At 39.0% G+C, this 19251-nt stretch overlaps 1 protein-coding gene across 1 annotated transcript; it reads right to left on the bottom strand.

Annotated features, from left to right (window-relative positions):
• Positions 1-426: 426 nt before the first annotated feature.
• On the bottom strand, positions 427-18472 carry LOC120892605 (membrane-associated progesterone receptor component 2). The gene is made up of 3 exons (XM_078022133.1): positions 18019-18472; positions 4458-4613; positions 427-2617 (listed from the first exon to the last, which is right to left on the bottom strand). The coding sequence occupies exons 1-3, from the start codon at positions 18434-18436 to the stop codon at positions 2520-2522; spliced, it is 672 nt and encodes a 223-aa protein (XP_077878259.1). The 5' UTR covers positions 18437-18472; the 3' UTR covers positions 427-2519.
• Between the last annotated feature and the right edge of the window lie 779 nt (positions 18473-19251).

Raw genomic sequence — 19251 nt, 5'->3', positions numbered from 1 at the left:
GATACAAAACTAAATGTAGGCAATTAGACCACAATTAGCTATGAGTAAGTTCTACTTTGAAAATATCAGTGTGCTATTTAATTAATTAATTATTTTTTGGGTGGTGCTGGGGATTTGATGGGCAGCCTTGTACATGCTAGGCAAGCACTCTACCAACTGAGTTATTTCCCCACCCAACTCTTCAGAGTGCTTTCAAGTGCATGGTACCAAGGATTACCTGAGGACCCCTGACACATAAATATTTTGCCTCAGCCAGTGGTAGAACAGGATCCATGAATCTTGATTTTAAGGACAAGTGATTCCAATGAGGCAAGTTTAGGAAAGTTGGCCTAAGGGGGAACACAGTAGAACAATACCACCAAGCCAGGTACCCTCCCCCTCAATCAGAGATATTGAAACTGGAGAATGAGAAACATTCAGCTAGAATTGAGAAATCATCTACAGAACAGTTTATTTCAAGTCCAGAACACAAAATTATTCATTTTAACAGACTGCAAATTTTTACTGCATGAATAAGAATACTTAAGTGTTTTGCTATTCACAAGTGCAAATTTATTATTGAACTTTAGGCTCGAATGATTCATATATGTATCAGTTTACTACACAGGAGTTCTTTAACAAATTTTGAGAAAGTATTTTACATAAAAACAAAGCATTGACCAATATTCTCCAGCCATCACAACTATCCTTCAGTCAAGATTTGGCTGAAGATCACACCTTCTAGAAAACAGTGCAGACTGAATAGAATGCAGTATTTATAGACTTCAGCTTCCTGCTGCAGCTAAGTTTCCCTTTCTTTGATGGCTTCTGCATGTTACACCATTACACAGGTCTTTTAACTAGTGACTTAAGTAGAATGAAGTTGGTGCAACTTGTCCCCAACCAAGAACCTACAGTCATGATGAAACCAAGGAACTGATAATGAGGGCTTTTAGAAAGGGCATTTTCAACCTAATAATGAAAGAGTTTAGTATCATACAATATGCTCTATTGTTTTGTGTTCAGTAACTACTGCCTGGAGTGCTATTGTTGCTAATATAATCAGTTCCCATCAAAATATAAAGTAAAAAAAATGTACACTTATATCTACTCTTACCTGAATATCTCAGATCTCTTGAGAATGTTCCACAAAAGTGGAATTTCTTCCTAAGTTACACTGAATGTGGTACAATGTGTACAACTCGGTTAACCAGTGCCTTCTTTTCATTTCCAAGATTTTTTCCTTATCTTGAATCAAAAGCACAACCTTACCACCATATCATAATGCACTGGCTGTTTAACAGTTTTGTATAAAGTCCAACTCAAGCTTATTTTGGTTTATTGTACATGCTTTATTAAAACGGTACTTGTATTTACAGTATCTGCAGAAAGAGTCCCTTCCAAGGTACTCTCACACACCCAGACACACCCACACAGACATCCACACCACGACCATGCACCCACACAAGTGAGATGTGAGGGTCAGACTCCTGAAATTAGGCAGCTGTTGGGGATAAGAGTTGTTGATTTTTTTTTTTTTTTTAAAGAGAAAAGCACGGGGGGAATGCATTTGGCCATGACATTGCTAATTAAATTTGTGTATATTAACATATATGGCAGTTAACACTGAATATTCCTTTTACATTCTATATACACAGAATGACATCAAGGTTTTGTGATCAACAGAATATTCCAACTTCAGTCTCAATGCTGCTTGTAGTGACTTCTGAATTCATATAGGGGCTTACCCTAAAAATAATTCAAGTCTATGGACATGAAATAAGGCACAATTAATATTGATTTGACCTAGGGGAAAGAAGGAAAGGAATAAAACCGGTTTCAAATGATCTTAATTGGGAAACTGCTTTGACTTTAACCCACTTAAATCCATTCTAAGTTCCAAAGATTTCTTAGAAATGTTTTTTTCTTTTCCCTGACAAAGCCCAAAAAGAAAAGTTTGGGAATTCACATTTTCATGTTTCAGTAGCCAAAACTACTCAACTCAATGTGTAACTGCCCCCTCCTCTGCTCAGGGCTCCTCCCTCCTCAATGCCTGAATAAAAACGCAGCATGAAATAGGAGTCCCTTGCTGTTTTCTGAGGAGATTTGTACACTTGAGTAGCAAATACATATCTGGTTGTCTTTGATATCTCAGAAAAAGATGGGGGGAGAAAGGGAAGGGAAAGTAGGAAAGAAGGAAGAGAGGAAAGAAGAGAAGAAGGGAGGAAGAGAGGAAGATAAAAGAGAAAGAGAAAAAGCTAAAAGTAACCTGTGACTTTCTTGCAGTTTAAGAAATCCCTGTTTCCTCCTTTTCAGGACGATGAAGCCCCACCAGACATTACACACAACTGCAACAAATGAGTCTGGCAGCATAAATAATGTCTAGTATCAAGTCTTCATAGTGAGACCCATACATCTTGTACACAATCTGTTGAATGTTTTTCGCAGCAGGTGAATCAAACCCAAAGACACTGGACATTCTGTGAAAGGGAGTAAGAATTGCAGTTCTGAAGGCCCCTGACTTTGGTTGTTTACAGAGTTCAATCCTGTTTATTGTGATCCTTGGTATCTTCTTCATCTGTATATTCTGAAGGTTCTTCCCCTGGTTTTAGGAGTCTGCCTACATAATCATATTTTTCTGAAAGATACATCAAAAGAAAATCAGTAATGGTCAAATTATTTCACTACTCCATCATACAAAGGTAAGGTGCTTGACTCTCTTGGGATCATACAGAGTAAGCCCAGATCTTCCTAATGCTTCACCACGGCTTGTCTTTAAACCTCCGGAAAGCCTGAACAAAAGAATGCAGGGGCTTTCAAGGCTTGGGCATTAGTTTTTGCAGGACAGTGCTCTATGCCAGTGATTCTTAATTGGATATGGTGTCAGAGACACATGGAGAACTTTTAGAACAATATATATATATATATAGGACCCACCTCAGAGCATCCAGCTGAGACCTTTGGGTCTTCTTTTTTTTTGTACTAGGATTGAACCCAGGGACACATAACCACTAAGTCATATACCCAGGCCTTTTTATTTTTTATGTTGAGACATGGTCTCACAAAGTTGCCGGGGCCAGCCTTGAACCTATGATCCTTCTGTCTTAGCCTCCCAAGTCACTAGGATTACAAGCCTGTGCCACAGCCATCTGGCTAGACACATGTACTCTGAAGCTGACCTAAAAGTGTACTATGAGTCTCGGAATAGTTCTTTAACTTTTTTTTTTTGGTGGTGGTGCTGGTAATTGACTGCATGGCCATTCAAATGCCAGAACTGACTCCCACCAGCCTAGTTCTTTAACAGTTCAAAATATTATAATCAAGGAAATGTGCTGGCAATGTAGGGCTAACAGGTATTTAAAATGTATAAATATATTGGGCTTTACATATAAGTGGGATGAATAAAGTCTAATAATTTGGAGAACAGACCATGAAAAATAAATGGTGACTTTCTTGGGGCTGAAGAAGGGGGGTGGCTCAAGAAGCCCATGAGGTAGAGAATCACATGGTGAGCAGATTCAGTTGGAATATTCTTGGGGAGAAAATGTGACTCAGGAGTCATCCAGAAAAAAACATGAGAAGATCAAAATTCATTTGTTACTTCTTACCCTGTTTCTGAGGTTTTAGCGTGTGACCTGTCACGTTATTATTCCTTTCCCCTATCAAACTCTTCTTAGATCTGCTACTTTGCTTGTTTTTATGTGACCAGGTGTTTAACTTAGAACTCTGCATGTAGGTGATATACATCAACATGCTTCTTTCTTGGTCAGGAATTGAAACCTAGGCTAAGTGAAAAAGTTACCTGAGTCAGCTAGTCAAAGATGAGTTAAGAGAACTACTTTACACATGACCAGTACAAGCACCCAGGGAGCCAGAACAGCTGTTCCAGGGGACCCAGTGGTCAGCTCCACAGCTGACAGTACCATCCAGGTGGTAGAGACTGACGTCACCAGGGCATGATAAAGGAATAGGGGCTGTGGCTGTGGCTCAGTGGCAGAGCACTTGCCTAGCATGTGTGAGGCACTGGGTTTGATTCTCAGCACCACATATAAATAAATAAAACAAAGGTCCATTGACAACTAAAAAAACTTAAAAAAATATATGTTAAGTCTTAAGGCTAAAAGTTTCACAATTTTTGAGATTTAAAGTTTGTACTAAGCCAAGTTTTTTTTTTTTTTTGAGTTGGTGGTCTCACTATATTGTCTAGGCTAGTCTCAAACTCCTGGGTCCAAATGATCTTCCTGCCTCAGCTTCCTAAGTAGCTGGCACTAAGCTAGGTAAAAAGTCAGTAATAACGTGGATTTTCAAAATAACTATCACATGTAACAATCATACTAATATTTAGCTATGCTTAAAATATCATCTAATAATGATGTTAATGAAAGAGATGACAACCATAGGCTTTTAAAAGATGTGAAATAGTATACACTTCTTTATATGTAATTAATTTTTTAAAGAACCCAACAAAAGGAAGGTACCTTTAAACTGCATTTCCCATTCTCGAACACTCTCCATTTGTACTGCGTTCAAATCTGAGAGATCATCATATTCATCTCTAAGTGCATCCTTATCTAGGCAAAATGTTGCCAGTCCTCTGGAGGCATCCCTACCAGCAAATATTCCATATGGACCCGCTGAAAAAAAGAAAAGAAATTATAATAGCCTGATTAATAATATTTTAGAATGTACAAATAAAAAATCCCCACCATGATTCATATTTGGTATATAGCTTTAATTTAAAAATATGCATGGATAGATGAGAAAATGAGAAGAAATTTGTTGGAAAACTGCCTTTCACTAAAGTGAAAGCTTTTTGGTGAACATTGAACCTTACATTTCAGTTAGTTCAGATACCCCACAACTAGTTTTTACAATGAAGACTGAGACGTCAGGTTTAGAAGCCAGTTTGCTTAAGAAGCCAGAGCATTCTACTGGCTGCTGTTAATAGAGGGATCTAAAAATAACCAATGGCTATGTCCTAGGCAGATTCAGGTGAACTGTGAATCTATACCATTTTCTCTTGTCCTGATTTCATCTTTGCAGGTCTAGTGACTAGTTCAATGCACAGTACATGTTTGATAAATCTTTCCTTAATAAATGTTTTGGTAAAAAACATGACCGGCTTTAAAAATATCATCTGGCCATCAAAATATGCACAAATTATCATTAAGGAAAACAACAGTTTGTCATGACTCCTGGGAATCCTAGTAAGGAGCTTTAAGGAATAACTCTGGACTGTTTTGCTAGAGGATTCAGGTACCACCCTCAGAGAGGATGGAAGGCCTGACGGAAGACCTGACTGCAGCGCTGACAGTGAAGCATTCCCCAGGTATGTCCTCGACAGCACCAGCTGTCCTGTTCATTTCTGTATCCCAAAAGCTCGGCACAGTGACTGGCGTGGAAGAGTAACATAACACATTTCTTCCAAAAAAATCAACCGTAGTTCCCAATGAGAAATTAAAGATTCTGACCCTTAAGCAGATTTGCTTATGAAAGTAAAATCTCTACCTAAATTACAATTAAAAAGATAATTCAGCTGTTTAAAACAGAAGGTAATATCAAAAAATTGAAACAACCTAATTTCTTATATAAAAAAATTTGATTAAATAAATTAGAGTATGTCAATATATCAAAATGCTACTCAGTTCTAAGAATGGAAAAGAGCAATCAGCAGAATATAAGTACTTACTATGAATTAAAAAAAAATACATGCATGCATATTTTATGTTTGTGTATGTATGAAAAATATCAGGGGGAAATAAATAACAACAAAAGTCAAAAAAAAAAAAAAAAAAAAGGAAAAATACCAGGAAGAATATAGACCAAATACTTAATAACAACAACATTTCTAGGGAATGGAAGAGAAAATTTGACTTCATATAATTAGTCTAGCTACTTAGGAAATTTTTTTTGTACTAGGGATTGAACCCAAGGGTGCTTTAGTACTGAGTTATATCCCAACCCTTTTCATTTTTTGAAACAAGGTCTTGCTAAGTTGCTTAGGGTCTCATTAAGTCGCTGAGGCTGGCCTTGAGCTTGTGATCTTCCTGCCTTAGCCTCCCAAATCAATGGATTACAAGGGTACACCACCCTTTCTGCCTTGCAAATGATTTTTATAATAAAACTCTTTTTAAGACTTAAATGTTTTCTTAGGTTGCAGAGTGGAATCAAGCAGATTTTTCTGCTTAAAACTCTTAGACTAATGCTAATAAGTAAGATTTCCAAAATACCTAAATTTTACAAAAGAAACTTTCTTGAGTCTGTAAGACACTCCTATATTCCAAAGGTCATTATGTAGAGAAAACAGTTTTAAAACCAAAGGCACTAGTTTCATTCACCATTATGAGTAACAAAGTAGTCAATAAGTGGGATTAGAATAAAATACTTTCTAATAAGAAGCAGATAAGCAAGAAAAATGGACACTCCTTGTTTTTTTTTAAAATAAGCACAAGAAAATGCAAGTTATATGTCAAAAAGGGTACCTTTGAGACAGAAATCTAAGTTTCTCTTAAATAGACAAAAATCTACACAGTTATGAACATTTATTTGAATCACTGACAGCACTGTACTATAAAGTTTATCGGTTATGAGAAACTCATTCTGACAAGTTCAGGCATGGAACCCATGTGACTTTAGCAGTTAATTTCAAAGTAGCATTATTAGGTATTGCTGTATTAATATAACAATGAGGATAATACTTCTAGTAAAGTACTTTTTATCCTCCTTTTCTCATTTTTTTTTGTTAATTTTTTTAGTTGTTGATAGAACTTCATTATTTATTTATTTATTTATATGTGGTGCTGAGATGAACCCAATGCCTCACACATGCCAGGCAAGTGTGCTACCACTGAGCCCCAGCTTCAGCCCTCTCTCATTCCTAAGTACTTCCCATATAAGGAATTCGATGACCACCAACAATTATCACTCAATAATTTCCCACTGAATAGATGTATCCTTATTTACTTTATTCATTCTCTTATTAAAATAAACTTAGGCAACCATTTTGTACTTTCAAATGTACCTTCCACATAAGAAAATGGGATACTATTTACCACTGGCCAACATTTAGGACTTTCAAACTTTGCCCATAATTTCAACTGACATTCAAAAGGGTACTTAGAAAAAGAAATTCAATATAGTCTATATTTACAGAGTAAAATCCAAAGTTCATTAAGTTGGAGTTAATTATCCCAGGGGAAATGTTAACTTCTAAAATTAAGCAAGGACAACTTCTAGGGAGAAGAAAAGTAGCCCATCCTAGAATAGTAGTCTTGTTTCTGTTTTTGTTTTCTAGAACTCTACATGCTTTGTGGCAATGGGTGCTTTCCAGAAGATTGAAGAGAGGGTCTGTTTGTGTGTTTGTGTGTGTGTGTAAAATTAGTGTGATAGTTTTTGTTGAGAAACAATGAAGACCAAAAATCTACAGACATTATGTGTGGCTTCTTAAGGCTGACAAGACTAATGCTATCAACTTAAAAACAGTGACAACTGACACACAAGAGGAAAAATAAAATGGATCATGGTTTTAACAATCTACAAATGGAAATTAATAACTTTGACTTTAAAAAGAATTTTCCAGCAACCACATTTTCCTCTCTTGGGAGTGTCACAAGGTGGAAGGTACAGATTTTGTTTTCTTTCCCACTTCAGTGACTTGCCTAAAATCACTGACAACGGGAAGTCCGATTTCCACTTTTTAACTACTGCAAATATTACATCTGGAGAAAATACACAGGGGATCCACAAACCCAAAGATGGAATGTCAACCCTGAAAACTGGAACATTTTACTAATTACAAAATTTCAGGGAAATGGAATTTTAGAATACTTGTTAAATTGAGGAAAACTGACAATAGCTTTTCTTAGCATTTTGTTTTAGCATGTACCTCCCTGTCTTGCAACAGTCAATCTATGTCAGGTACTTCAGAGTATAAATCATAAAACAGCAAACATGAGGTCCTGGGTTTGCTCTCCAGCAACACACACACACATACAAGAAAGAATTAAATAAGTAAAAATAAAATCATTAATCAGTAAATCTTCCATCTGTATCTTCGATATTAAAATACACTAGGGCTTTCTCTAGTAAATTTCTCTACCATGTTCTCCAAGGAAGCCTTGACATTGAATATAAAAACCAAACAAAACTTCATACATGTATTCTTTTTGATTTTAGATAGCTGACTTAGTAAGAGTAAATAACTCCTTAGTCAAGAGTCAATAATCCAAGCCAAATTCTAGACAAAATGATGTTTAACTCTAGCATAAAACAGGATGATTTGATGATTAACATATTGCCCTGCTCCTAGGCTGTACTGAATTAGAATTTCCCTGGAAGCATTTAACTTCTGAAGTTCTTTTTGGCAACGGTTTTCTTTTGCTCTTTCTTGTAAGACTGGTAAAGAACACAACATGGAGATTAAGAACTAGAGCTGGAATTGCACGGATTGTTCTGGCCAAGGAGGATTTGAGGTCTAATAAAAGGACATTTCCCTGCATTCATAATACAATCAGAAGTAGATCTGAAAATCAGCAGTACCTCCCCATCCCTCTACCCTCTTACATAACAAACCTAAATGTTATCAATTCTAATACTTTGATAATACTTCACTATCCAAACTGAAATAACAGGGAGCTACCCGAGGAAAGCAAATCCCAAATCGTATTAAGTCTATTTAGGTGCGATATAATTTACCAAAAAAAGCAAAGGCTGGATCAGTGGACTAACCTGTTTCTTTCTGATTGCTGAGACACATTTAGACTAATACAGACAATGCCCAACCAATTTTTTGATTTTATGAGTAAAAATAGACTGAATTTTGATCTCTTCCTGGGACCACTGCTAAGTAGCACAGTGCTGATGGTGATCTGGGCAGTGGCGGTGAGCTGCAGCTCCCAGTCAGCCCTGGGATGGAGGGGAAACTACCTGGACTACACAGCATACAGTGCTGCCAGTGTGTGTGTGTGTTTATATATATTTTTTGATAAGGTATTTAATAAATTACAGGAGACAGTCAACATTTTAGTATGAAATAGGCTTTGTGTATGATAATTTTGCCCAGCTGTAGGCTGAGTTAAGTGTTCTGGAATACATTCAAGGAAGGTTATGCTGTGATTTTTTTGGTAGGTTAAATGCATTTTTGACTGACTTTTTTCAACTTAACGATTAGGTTGTGAATTCATTATATGTTGAAGAGCATTTGTAATTTGTTAGAGTCTGTAAACAAGTCAGGATGGCGCCTGTGGAGATTTCTTATTGGTTGACTGCTGTATCTAGTTTATGTTAATTAAGATAAGCTGTGTGGAATGTATAAATACCTCTGTTGTCCTACAATAAATGGCTCCCACTCCTGCTGTATCAATACACAAGTTGTTCGTCACCCCCTGGTTATTTTGCTGCAGCCGGACTGCGGCAGTAATTCAGTAATAACTAAGAGAAATCTTGTTGCTTTAATAGACACTAAGATATAATGCTGTAGAAAAACAGATTCAAAATGTCAAAAAAATCCTGTTACAAAAAAAAGAATAGTATTGTTTAGCCAATAACAAATATTCTAGGACATAATTTTAAAGATGAAATATACTTTAAAGACATAGTTAATTATATGAAAATGATGTGACAGTAGTTAAAATTAAAATTTCACTTTTAGAGTAAACCCAACTGTGGTTTATATTTTTTAAAGTTCAAAAATCAATAAACCTATTTGTTTTAAACTACTCACTTTAATATAGGATGGGGTAACATATTCTTGTAATGGCAACAATATCTGTTCATTAAAAAACAATGTTTAAAGAATAATTTAATGAACAAAAAAATGCCAGGAAGAACCAAATAAATTATGTAATAACTGATAATTCTGGGATTATTAGGATAATTAGAGAAAGAGAGGAAACATTTCATGAAAGAATAAAAAATTTATAAGGACAAAATCCATGATAAATAATTTGTTTACTTCTATGTTTTAATAAACAATAGCTCTCAAGTCAAACTTATTTTAAGTTATTAAAGTTTATAAATAGTCCAGTCTTCTGGCCTGTTTTAACAATAGTCTTTTTTGAATTTTCAATACTTGGTAACTTAAATAAGATTATGATGGGCCTAAGAACAAATGTTGCAATACATAAAAGTGATAAATGAAGTCCAACACACACACACACACACACACACACACACACACACACACAAGCATGGGAGCAGGAAGCCCCAAGACTTTTAGAGCTAGTAAAGTTGAAAGAATTTCTTATACTTGCATTCTAGAGAATCCATTAAACAAGTGACATTAGTCAAAACTTTCCATAGTCCTTAGAGTCCTCACTTATAAAATGGGGAAATTATTTTACCTGTCTAAAGTTGAGGCCAAACTAGAAAATTTCTTCAATACAGTGATTCTACAAAGGACAGAAAATCCAATCTTGTTTCTGAAAGTTAAACCAGAAGAGTCTCATTAACCTTGTGGGCTGGGCTTATGGCCTTGGCCTCTGGGCTCATGGGTAAGATGGGGAAAGGGAAAACTAAAAAATTAAGACCCCAGGCTTGTGTCACTTGTGGGAGCGGGGCCTCAGTTTACCTAACCCATGTAGAATGAGAAATCTAGTGAAAGTAATAGCAAGAACTCAAGTTTCTAAAGAAAATAAACAGTACAGATGACATTTCAAGTATTGGGGAATAGAAGGATTATTGCATAAACTACACTGGGACAAGAGAAGACTTCTGTTCAAAGCAAAACAAAACATCCCCACAGAAGTTGCATTCTTATTTCACATCTTAAAGCAAAATCAATTCCAAATGGAACTAGAAACTGAAAACCATGAAAGAAACTAGATTAAAACAACAATGAGATGCCATTTTAACCTCTCAGATCAACAAAAAACAAGAAGTTTTAATATCACATTTTTGGCAAGAGGGTGAGAAATATGCATTTTCATAAATTTTAATAAAAGTTTTTCCAGTCTTTCCAGAGAACACTTCGGAAATAAACATTCAAATGAAAAATGTCCACACTATGAGCCACAGCATTTTTACTCTAGGAATTTATAATTTTACCCATGTAAATGACATATATATGAATATTTATTGCAGCATCAAGTAGTAAGAGATTGGAAACAACTCAAATGTTAATAGTGGACTGCAAATGAGATCGTTCTCTATACAGACAAGAAAGGCTCTTGAGATAGTAAATACTGCTAAAGGTATACACAGTATGCTATAATTAGCGTGTGGGAATAGGTTCATACCCTTATGTTTGTACTTGGACAGAATAGCTCTGGAACAACATTGAAACAAAGCCCTTGCTTCTGTGGAGTGGAACATGGTGTTTGTGAGATGGAGACTTATTTTTCATTGTATATCCTTTTGAATTTTCCACCTTAAGCATGTATTATCACATTTAAAAAAATCTCTTTTTAAACTTACTTGAGACTCTATCCCCAAATCACTCTACAGAAACACTTCTATAACCCAGGGCTCATGGAATAGTGCAGGAAACATCCCAGAAACAAAAATGCAGTAACTGCAGAAGATAGTTTTTGTAATAATAATTAAAAACTAGCAGGGAGTAAGCACACACAACAAATAGAGAACTAGCATCCCATGAATAAAATTAAAGTTATCAAAAAATTAAGAAATGGGGCTGGGAATGTAGCAGCAAAGCAGGGCACTTGCCTATAGCCTGGGCCAGGCCTGGGTTCAATCCCCAGTTCAAACCTCAATCAATCAATGGAATGTAAGAAAGATCACAAGACACAAAGAATAGCTGATATATCTCTATTAAGAATTCCTGAGCAAGGAACAGAGAGAATAGAGGTGGCAAAGTTTCTAAAAGAAATAAATGACACATGTTCACAGGTTTTAGGAGAGTCCAGCACATGGTAAAATCAAAACTATACCTGGAGAAATCCTAGTAGAAGAGCAGAATCCCAAGGGCAAAGAGAAAAAAGAAACTCACCTGCAGCCAAAGTCAACGACAGATGAATAAAAGGAACGACAAACCCCATGTGGACTTTTTGTCAAAAAGCAGGGAGTAGAGGCATGATGCTGCTGAGGTGATCAGGTAAAGCAACAGCCTCTCTAGTCTCAGAGCCTTGCCCAGACCCTTACCCCTGAGGACAGATGGAAGATCTCCTACCAAAGAGAAGAATTCTAGCACATACCTTACTCAAACCAAGACGGGATTCTGAACAAAGGAATGTGAAGCAAGAAATAGTGCATTTCTTTAAAAGGCAGTTACAGTGGTTAAATATGAAGACTATTAAAAAAGACATCAACTGACATGACAGTGGAGCCAACAGTCTAACAGTGACAGTGTTGAAAACAGGATAGGGAGGGATCGAAGTTAAACCTTTCCAACGAGGGCCAAGATATGCCCTGTGCTGCAACAACTCCAGGGGTATCACACCCATCTGCAGTCATGGCAATTTTGTATATTTGTTAAGAAAAAAATCTGTCTGAGGGAGTATATTGTCCAAAGAGGCAGCTGTTTCTAATTCACACTAAAATGATATTTGGCTACAATTCTTACATTGTTCTAATGGTCAGGATAGTGTTTATAGCCAAAACTTAAGGAAATTATCAAAAAAATAGAACTAGAATGCATTCAAATCAGTAAAGGAGAGTAGGTGGAAGGAATAAAATCTGAGAAGGAAAAACAGAGGGAAAGAGAGGAAAGAATCATACAGATGATTCTCAGCTTATGATGGGGTTATGCACTAAAAATATCCTAACTAAAAATGAATTTAATTCACTTCAGTCACTGACCATCCTAGTTTAGTAACAGCACACTATAGTGCACCAGTCGATTCACTAGCTGACTGGCAGCTGGAGCCCACTGTCTCTATCTCTGCATATTGCTAGCCAGAGAAAACAACAAATTTCAAGATTTGAAGTAGGGTTCCTTCTGTATATGTACTGCTTTAACACCACTGCAAATTAACAACAACAACAACAAAAATAAGTTGAACTATTGTAAGTTGCGGACTATCAGTAAAGAGAAACCACAAAATAAGATGGTAAAAATAAATGTAACTATATCAGTAATCACAAAACACATGAACTGATTAAGCTCTTAAAAGAAAGTGTTGATGTGAGATTTTTAAAAAATCCAGCTGTTATTATGAAAAAATAAATATAACACAAATTAGTTGAGAGTAAAGGGTTAGAATAAAAAAAAACCGAGATAATATGAAAATCAATAAAAATGATAAAGATGTTTCCAACATGATCAATTTTACATCTAGTATTAGATGGCTTCAATTTGTTCAGTATAGATGTACAGCCATCAGAATAATAATCCCGAGTCACAACACCCACATTCCCAGTCTTTGTATGGTTGGCTATTTCAGGTTTTTGTTTAAATGTCAACCCTTTTCTCTTGACAATCTAATATAAACAAAGTACTTTCATTAACTAAGCAATCTAAATAAAGTCCTTTGTTATTCTTTATTATATACCTTGTTAACTTTCTTCATAGCACATTTAATTATGAATTATAATTATGTGCTGAAATGTTTTTACTGCCTGTCTCAACAGACTATTAACTCTTTAAGGGTAGGGACACATTTGGTTGGAAAACTCAAGTTAACTCCCTTTCAACATCTTAAGGTTTTACTGTAATGAAATCCAGGGAATTCCTTCTTGGTATTTAAAAGAGGAGTTTAAACCACATAATATAGATCTGGAAGACAGGGTACAGGCTCTTAAAGATTAAAAAAAAAAAAGCTGTACAGTGATGTCCATGTGACATAGGGGGAGGAATGGTATATGTCACAGAATGTCAAAATAACAAAAGAATTTGAATGGTTAGTTCCAGTTGTTACTAGTCTACCATTTCTTCTACCTTGAATAAGATCTTCTGGTCTCAAGACTTAAGCTTTTCTTTTGTGATTTGTTTTACTATTCAATACAAATACAATTCCCTCAAAGATTAAGAACAATGGAATGATGCTGAACTTAGAAGGGACAACCAAGTAGGTGTTGCAGAAACAACTAGTAGAAATTTTAGAGAATATAAAATACTTCAGAGAACTTAGCCGATTCTTTTATCTATCTAGCTTCAAAGCAAGAAGCCAGGAGGACAGCTGGGTAGATACCCAGGGAGGAGGAGTCATGTTGGGTCAGATCTTCACATTGTAACTCTTGCTTCAACTGCAATTCTGCAGACCAAAGTATGAAATAAAAATTAACATAATGGCGATAAAGTTTGAAAAAGGAGAAAAAACACCTGAAGGGTCATGTGCTTCTTTCCCTAACATCTTGAATATTAGGTATCTCATAGGGTACTTTGGTGTCTTATTTTCTTTTCAGTAGAATTTTAAAGACAAATTGGACTTGGTTTTGGTATATGTTGAGGGACACATAGGAATCAGGGAGAAGTAATATTCCAAGTTTCAAGACTATGGCATAAACTATTAAAAAGACCAAATATGTTGTATTGGTAGAGTTCCACTGTGTAATGATAAAATTATTTAAAATACTGAGTCTTCAAAAAATCTATTATGACTCTGTAAGCATGTGAAATTGGATAGATGATGCAACAGCGGGAAAGGGATGGCCTATGAAGCCAGTTAGACCTGGGGTTGATTTTTGATATTGCTCTTTAATAGATATATGACTTTGGGCAAAATCTTTCAAGTTTCAGTTTTCACAAATGTAAAATGAGAACATTACCTATTTCTATGGCTGTTTGAAATTTAAATGAGATAATAAACTCAAGAAATAGCACTTCCTTCTCCTTTTCCTTTGACCTCTAGAATCAATGCAGTTCAACAGAACTCTCTGGAAGACAAAACTATTCTGTAGAATGCACTGTCAAATACAGTGGCCATGTAACTGAGCATTAGATGTGTGATTGGTGTTACTGAAGAACTCAATTTTTAATTAATTTTAATTTGGCCATTTGAGACTTGTGGCTATCATACTGAACAACACAAAGCACAACATAAAGCCACAAAAGTGTGTTTCTTTTATTTAGTACTTGGGATTGAACCCATAGTCCTTTACTACTGAGCTACACCCCAGTCCTTTTATTTTGAGATGGGGTTTCTCTAAGTTGCTCAGGCTGGCCCCAATCTTGCAATCCTCCTGCCTCAGACTCCTGAATTGACACTTTGCAAAGGTACACCATGTGCAAGGTGTTTCTTTGAGGCTTTAAATCCTTATGAGAACTGGGGGGGGGGGGATATAAAAGAAAAACAACAATAAGGTTATCTACAAGTTTATCCCAAAATGCAGTTTACTAATTAGTGTAGATAACTTTGTGGTCAAACACATCTTGATTTATTATATGTCTGTGACCCAAGCTCATTCACCTAAACCTTAGACTTTTCATCTGTCAGGCAGGAATACCTAGCAACTTCAGGGAGAAATTGTGAAGATAACAAATTAATGGATCTGATAAGAGTTGGTGCTTAACAAATCTGGTTTCCTTTCTCCTCCCATATTCATTGTTTGTGACTTGATCATACTTTCCTCACACACTGGCCAAGTGCCTGACCCGTTACTACAAGTAATATTGACAAATATAGTTAACTCATTTTGACCAACAGTTGGTATTCTACATTTGTCAATACTACATTATAATTTTTAAAAATGTATGACAATGAGAAAATATGTCTCACATGAAAAACAAGTCACAAAACAATCAAATTCTCAAACTATGATTGTGAAACAAGAGTAGTCATTGGCTAGGCATAAAAACTAGATTTTCTAGCTCTCTTAGGTCATTCTTTCAAGTTACTAAGATTTTAAGATAAGTATTACTATTTCTGAATTATTCTGGTACAAAATAATTTGAGGATAAAAATAATTAGAAGTTATATTTGATTTATAGACAGAAACTTGGTTTCAGGACCTTTGCAAAGTGCTACGACATTTTCTACTAATATGAAATATAAACCCATTCTAAGCCCCAAAATGATCTGGCTACCTTTAAGTTTCCTTTTTTTTTTTTTTTAAACATTCTTACTTTATTTTTTTTTTTTTTATGTGGAACTGAGGATTGAACCCAGTGCCTCACATGTGCTATGTAAGCCCTCTACCACTGAGTCACAACCACAACCCTAAGGTTCCTTTTAATAATGTCTTCTAAATATCTCTAGTAGGCTATTGACCAATACTTAGAATAAAATAACTAAATATCACTCTTATGCTGTTCATCAGAACTTGGGAACTGGTGGGAAGTTAACCTAAAACTGACTTCACTGTTTTGAGGAACTCTTCAGTGCTCAAGCCACACAAAAGCAATCTACATTAGACCTACTACTCTTACCTTAGTTTTTAGTTTTTGTCACAGAACGTTTGCCAATGAAGGCTGCCAAACTATATGTCCATGACTCTATCCTATTTTCAGGTAGTACCAAAGCATAATGTATGGGCACTAAATGATTCTTTGTATCAATACTTTCTTTTATTGTCAGTTTAAATGGCACAAAGGCAGAGCTTTTTTGAATTCTATATTAAAAAGCTCAATCTATACAAAATTTCTAATCACTTCAACAGATTTTAATACCATTGAGGAAAAAGCTATAACTAGGTACAAAATAACGTGTAAATATTTAAAATAAAAAATTCATTTAACTTGGTCTGTTAAATACTGTACTTTGGCCCTATTCTCTTGTCCCACTTGCTCTTAAGTAAATAAACAACAAAAAGCATTAATTATTTCAGCTGATATAAGTAGGGAGACATCTGGTGTTCTTATTTATAGGACCAGAAGCAAATACCTTATAAATTACCTGTGACTTGGTTGGAGTGAAGGTAGATATATACACAGAAATACAACCAACCAAGAAATATATGAAATAGATCAACACCCCAAATCCTTTCTTATTTCTATTCTAATTAACAAACAACCAAAGTACTTCTAAAACATCATCCAGTCACCAAGCACTGAAATTGGAAGTATATATTTGCAAATGTCAATAAATCTCATGTACTAACAGATTAAATAAAAAAGGAAATAATTTTGTTTCCAGAATGCGAACCCCTTTGACTTTAAGAGTCGGATGTGTACTTCTTCCAGTAACAGTTCACTTTAGGTCTCTAACTTTATTATTTACTCTTACTCTAATCACTTATCTTTTTAAAGCTCAGTATTAACCACTGCACAACCAGAATGTGCAACGTGCTCAGTTTTATGGGACACCAACAGGTTGAGTCTGAAGTTTATTTGCTTGATCTGAAATGTATGACTACACTGTAAAAGAAGAGCTTCTAATTCAACTACCCTACATACACAGGTCTCTAAAAGTAAAGCTCTAAATAACTTCCAGAACCGATGGAGAGAGGGTCTGAATATACAGACAGCTCTTCTAAGTTTTTTTTCTCCTCAGTTCTGCTAAGGGGACACACAATAAACCATTATCAACGTGTATTCGGATACTTGTCTTCCTATTAGAGAGGGAGAGAGAGGAGGAAAAAAAAAGGGAAAAAAAAAAAACAAAATAAAAAGAAACCCGACAGGCACGCCTGCTGGGCACGGGAGCTCCACCCCACTCCAGGGCGAACGTCCCTGCCAGTCTTCTGCCGGGTCTGCGTTCGGGTCGGTCCTCGTCCCAGACAGTGTTAATCTTGCAAAGCATCTCCGAACCAAAACTGCTTTAGGAAGAGTCCGAGGTGTTGCCTGCGCGCCCGGACTTCACAGACCGGAGGGCTGGGGCTTGAACTACGTGTCCCTAAACGTGGCCTCGTGGGGAGTGGTCCAGAGGGGAAGGCAGACGGGGGCGACGCCGGGGAAAGAAGGGAGAGGTGGGAGTCCCAAGGCCTACAACTCTGGGTCTCCGCTCTAGAAGCCCCCTCCGCCCCCACCCGTCCCAGACCTCGGAAAGCCCAGGAAAGGCGGGCGCCAGCGTGACTGGCGACGGCTACGGGAATTTTGAAAATTTCAGCTCGAGAGAAAGCCGCGAGGGGACCGGGACGGGAGCGGACGGGCGCCCCGGAGGCGGGCGTGCGCGGCGGGCCGGGCCGGGCCGGGCGAGGGGCCCGCGCCGCCGCCGCCCCCGGCCGCACCTGCCGGCGCAGGGCCCCTCGCCCCCTGCCACTCCTCACCGGGGCCGTAGAACTTGCTGCCTTTGGTCACGTCGAAGACTTTCCCATTGACCGCGAGCAGGATGCGCGGCGTGCGGGACCCGTCGTACTGGCGGAGCTGCTCCAGGCTGAAGTCCCGCTTCTTCATGCGCGGCAGGGAGGCGGCCGGGCTCTCCTCGCCCGCCCCGGCCCCCGCGCCCAGACCCCGCCGCCCCCAGCGCACCCACAGCCGGTAGGCCCCCAGCAGCACCAGCGCCACCAGCGCCACGTTCAGCAGCATCTCCCCGCCCCCCGCCAGAAGCGCCAACGCCGCCGCCGCCCAGCCGCCCCCTTCCGCTGCCGCTCCCGCGCCGCCTGGGCTCCCGCTGCTGCCGTCGCTGCCGCTCTCGCTGCCACTCCCCAGGGTGCCTAGCTTCACGTCCCCATCACCCGCCGCCATCACTGCCCGCCAGCGCCTTCCTCCTCCTCCCCGCCCCCTGCCCGCCCCAACCCCACGACAGGCCCCGCCCACCAGGGGCTGCCCAGCCAATTACGAGCGCGGAGGGGGCGGGGCCGGGCCGGCCGCTGATTGGGCGCTGGCCGGGTAACGTTGTCTCGGCTCTCCCCTGCCCCTCCCTCCTGCGCTGGCCGCGCTCGAGCGCGACTGCCCGCCCACCTCGGCCCACACTTCCCCGCTCCCGTCCGCGCCTCCGCTCGGCTGAGTACACGAGGGGGGCGGGTCTGAAGAAAGGGTGCTGCGCCGGCCGCGCGCGCGCACGGGCGGGGCGAGGCGACGGCGCGTGCGCGGGCTCCGGGGCGCCACGCGCTCGCCTTTCCTCGGCAGCCCCTCCGGGAGACGCGCTCCGCCCAGTCTCCCCGCGGCGCGCGTGCGCCCCGGAATCGCTTCCATCCCCGGGCCGGGGCTCGCGCCCGCCGACTCCCGCCCGGCCTGGGAGCTTCACGTGTGCCGAGGCGGCGCCGGGGTGTCCCGGGCGGGACGCCGGGGCCAGGCCGCCGCGTGGTGTTCGCTGCGAGGCGCGGCGACGAGTCTCCCCGGGCGGCGTGGGCGTGCAGACCTGGCAGCGCCCAGAAGTTTTGGCGACGACCTGGAGTCCTCGGCCCCGGAGAGGATAGGGCTCCTTGGCGTCGGTGATCCCGGTGGCGCCGGGCGCCGCTGCCGGCGGTTTTTGGCTGCTCGAGCAGAATTCCCTTAAAGGAGCTCAGACCAGAGGTGTCCTCATTGCTCGTACCTCGGTCTCCGCGGCGTGGCGAAGT

The sequence above is a fragment of the Ictidomys tridecemlineatus genome, chromosome 9, assembly GCF_052094955.1.
Source record: "Ictidomys tridecemlineatus isolate mIctTri1 chromosome 9, mIctTri1.hap1, whole genome shotgun sequence".
Classification (NCBI taxonomy): Eukaryota; Metazoa; Chordata; class Mammalia; order Rodentia; family Sciuridae; genus Ictidomys; species Ictidomys tridecemlineatus.
This window is presented reverse-complemented; position numbering and strand designations above follow the sequence as displayed.

Coding starts and splice junctions, on each gene's coding strand:
- LOC120892605 (XM_078022133.1), bottom strand. CDS start 18,436: ATGGCGGCGGGTGATGGGGACGTGAAGCTAGGCACCCTGGGGAGTGGC. Junction 4,614..18,018: donor CAGCAAGTTCTACGGCCCCG/GTGAGGAGTGGC, acceptor TCTTTTTTTCAG/CGGGTCCATATGGAATATTT. Junction 2,618..4,457: donor ATGGGAAATGCAGTTTAAAG/GTACCTTCCTTT, acceptor TGTATCTTTCAG/AAAAATATGATTATGTAGGC.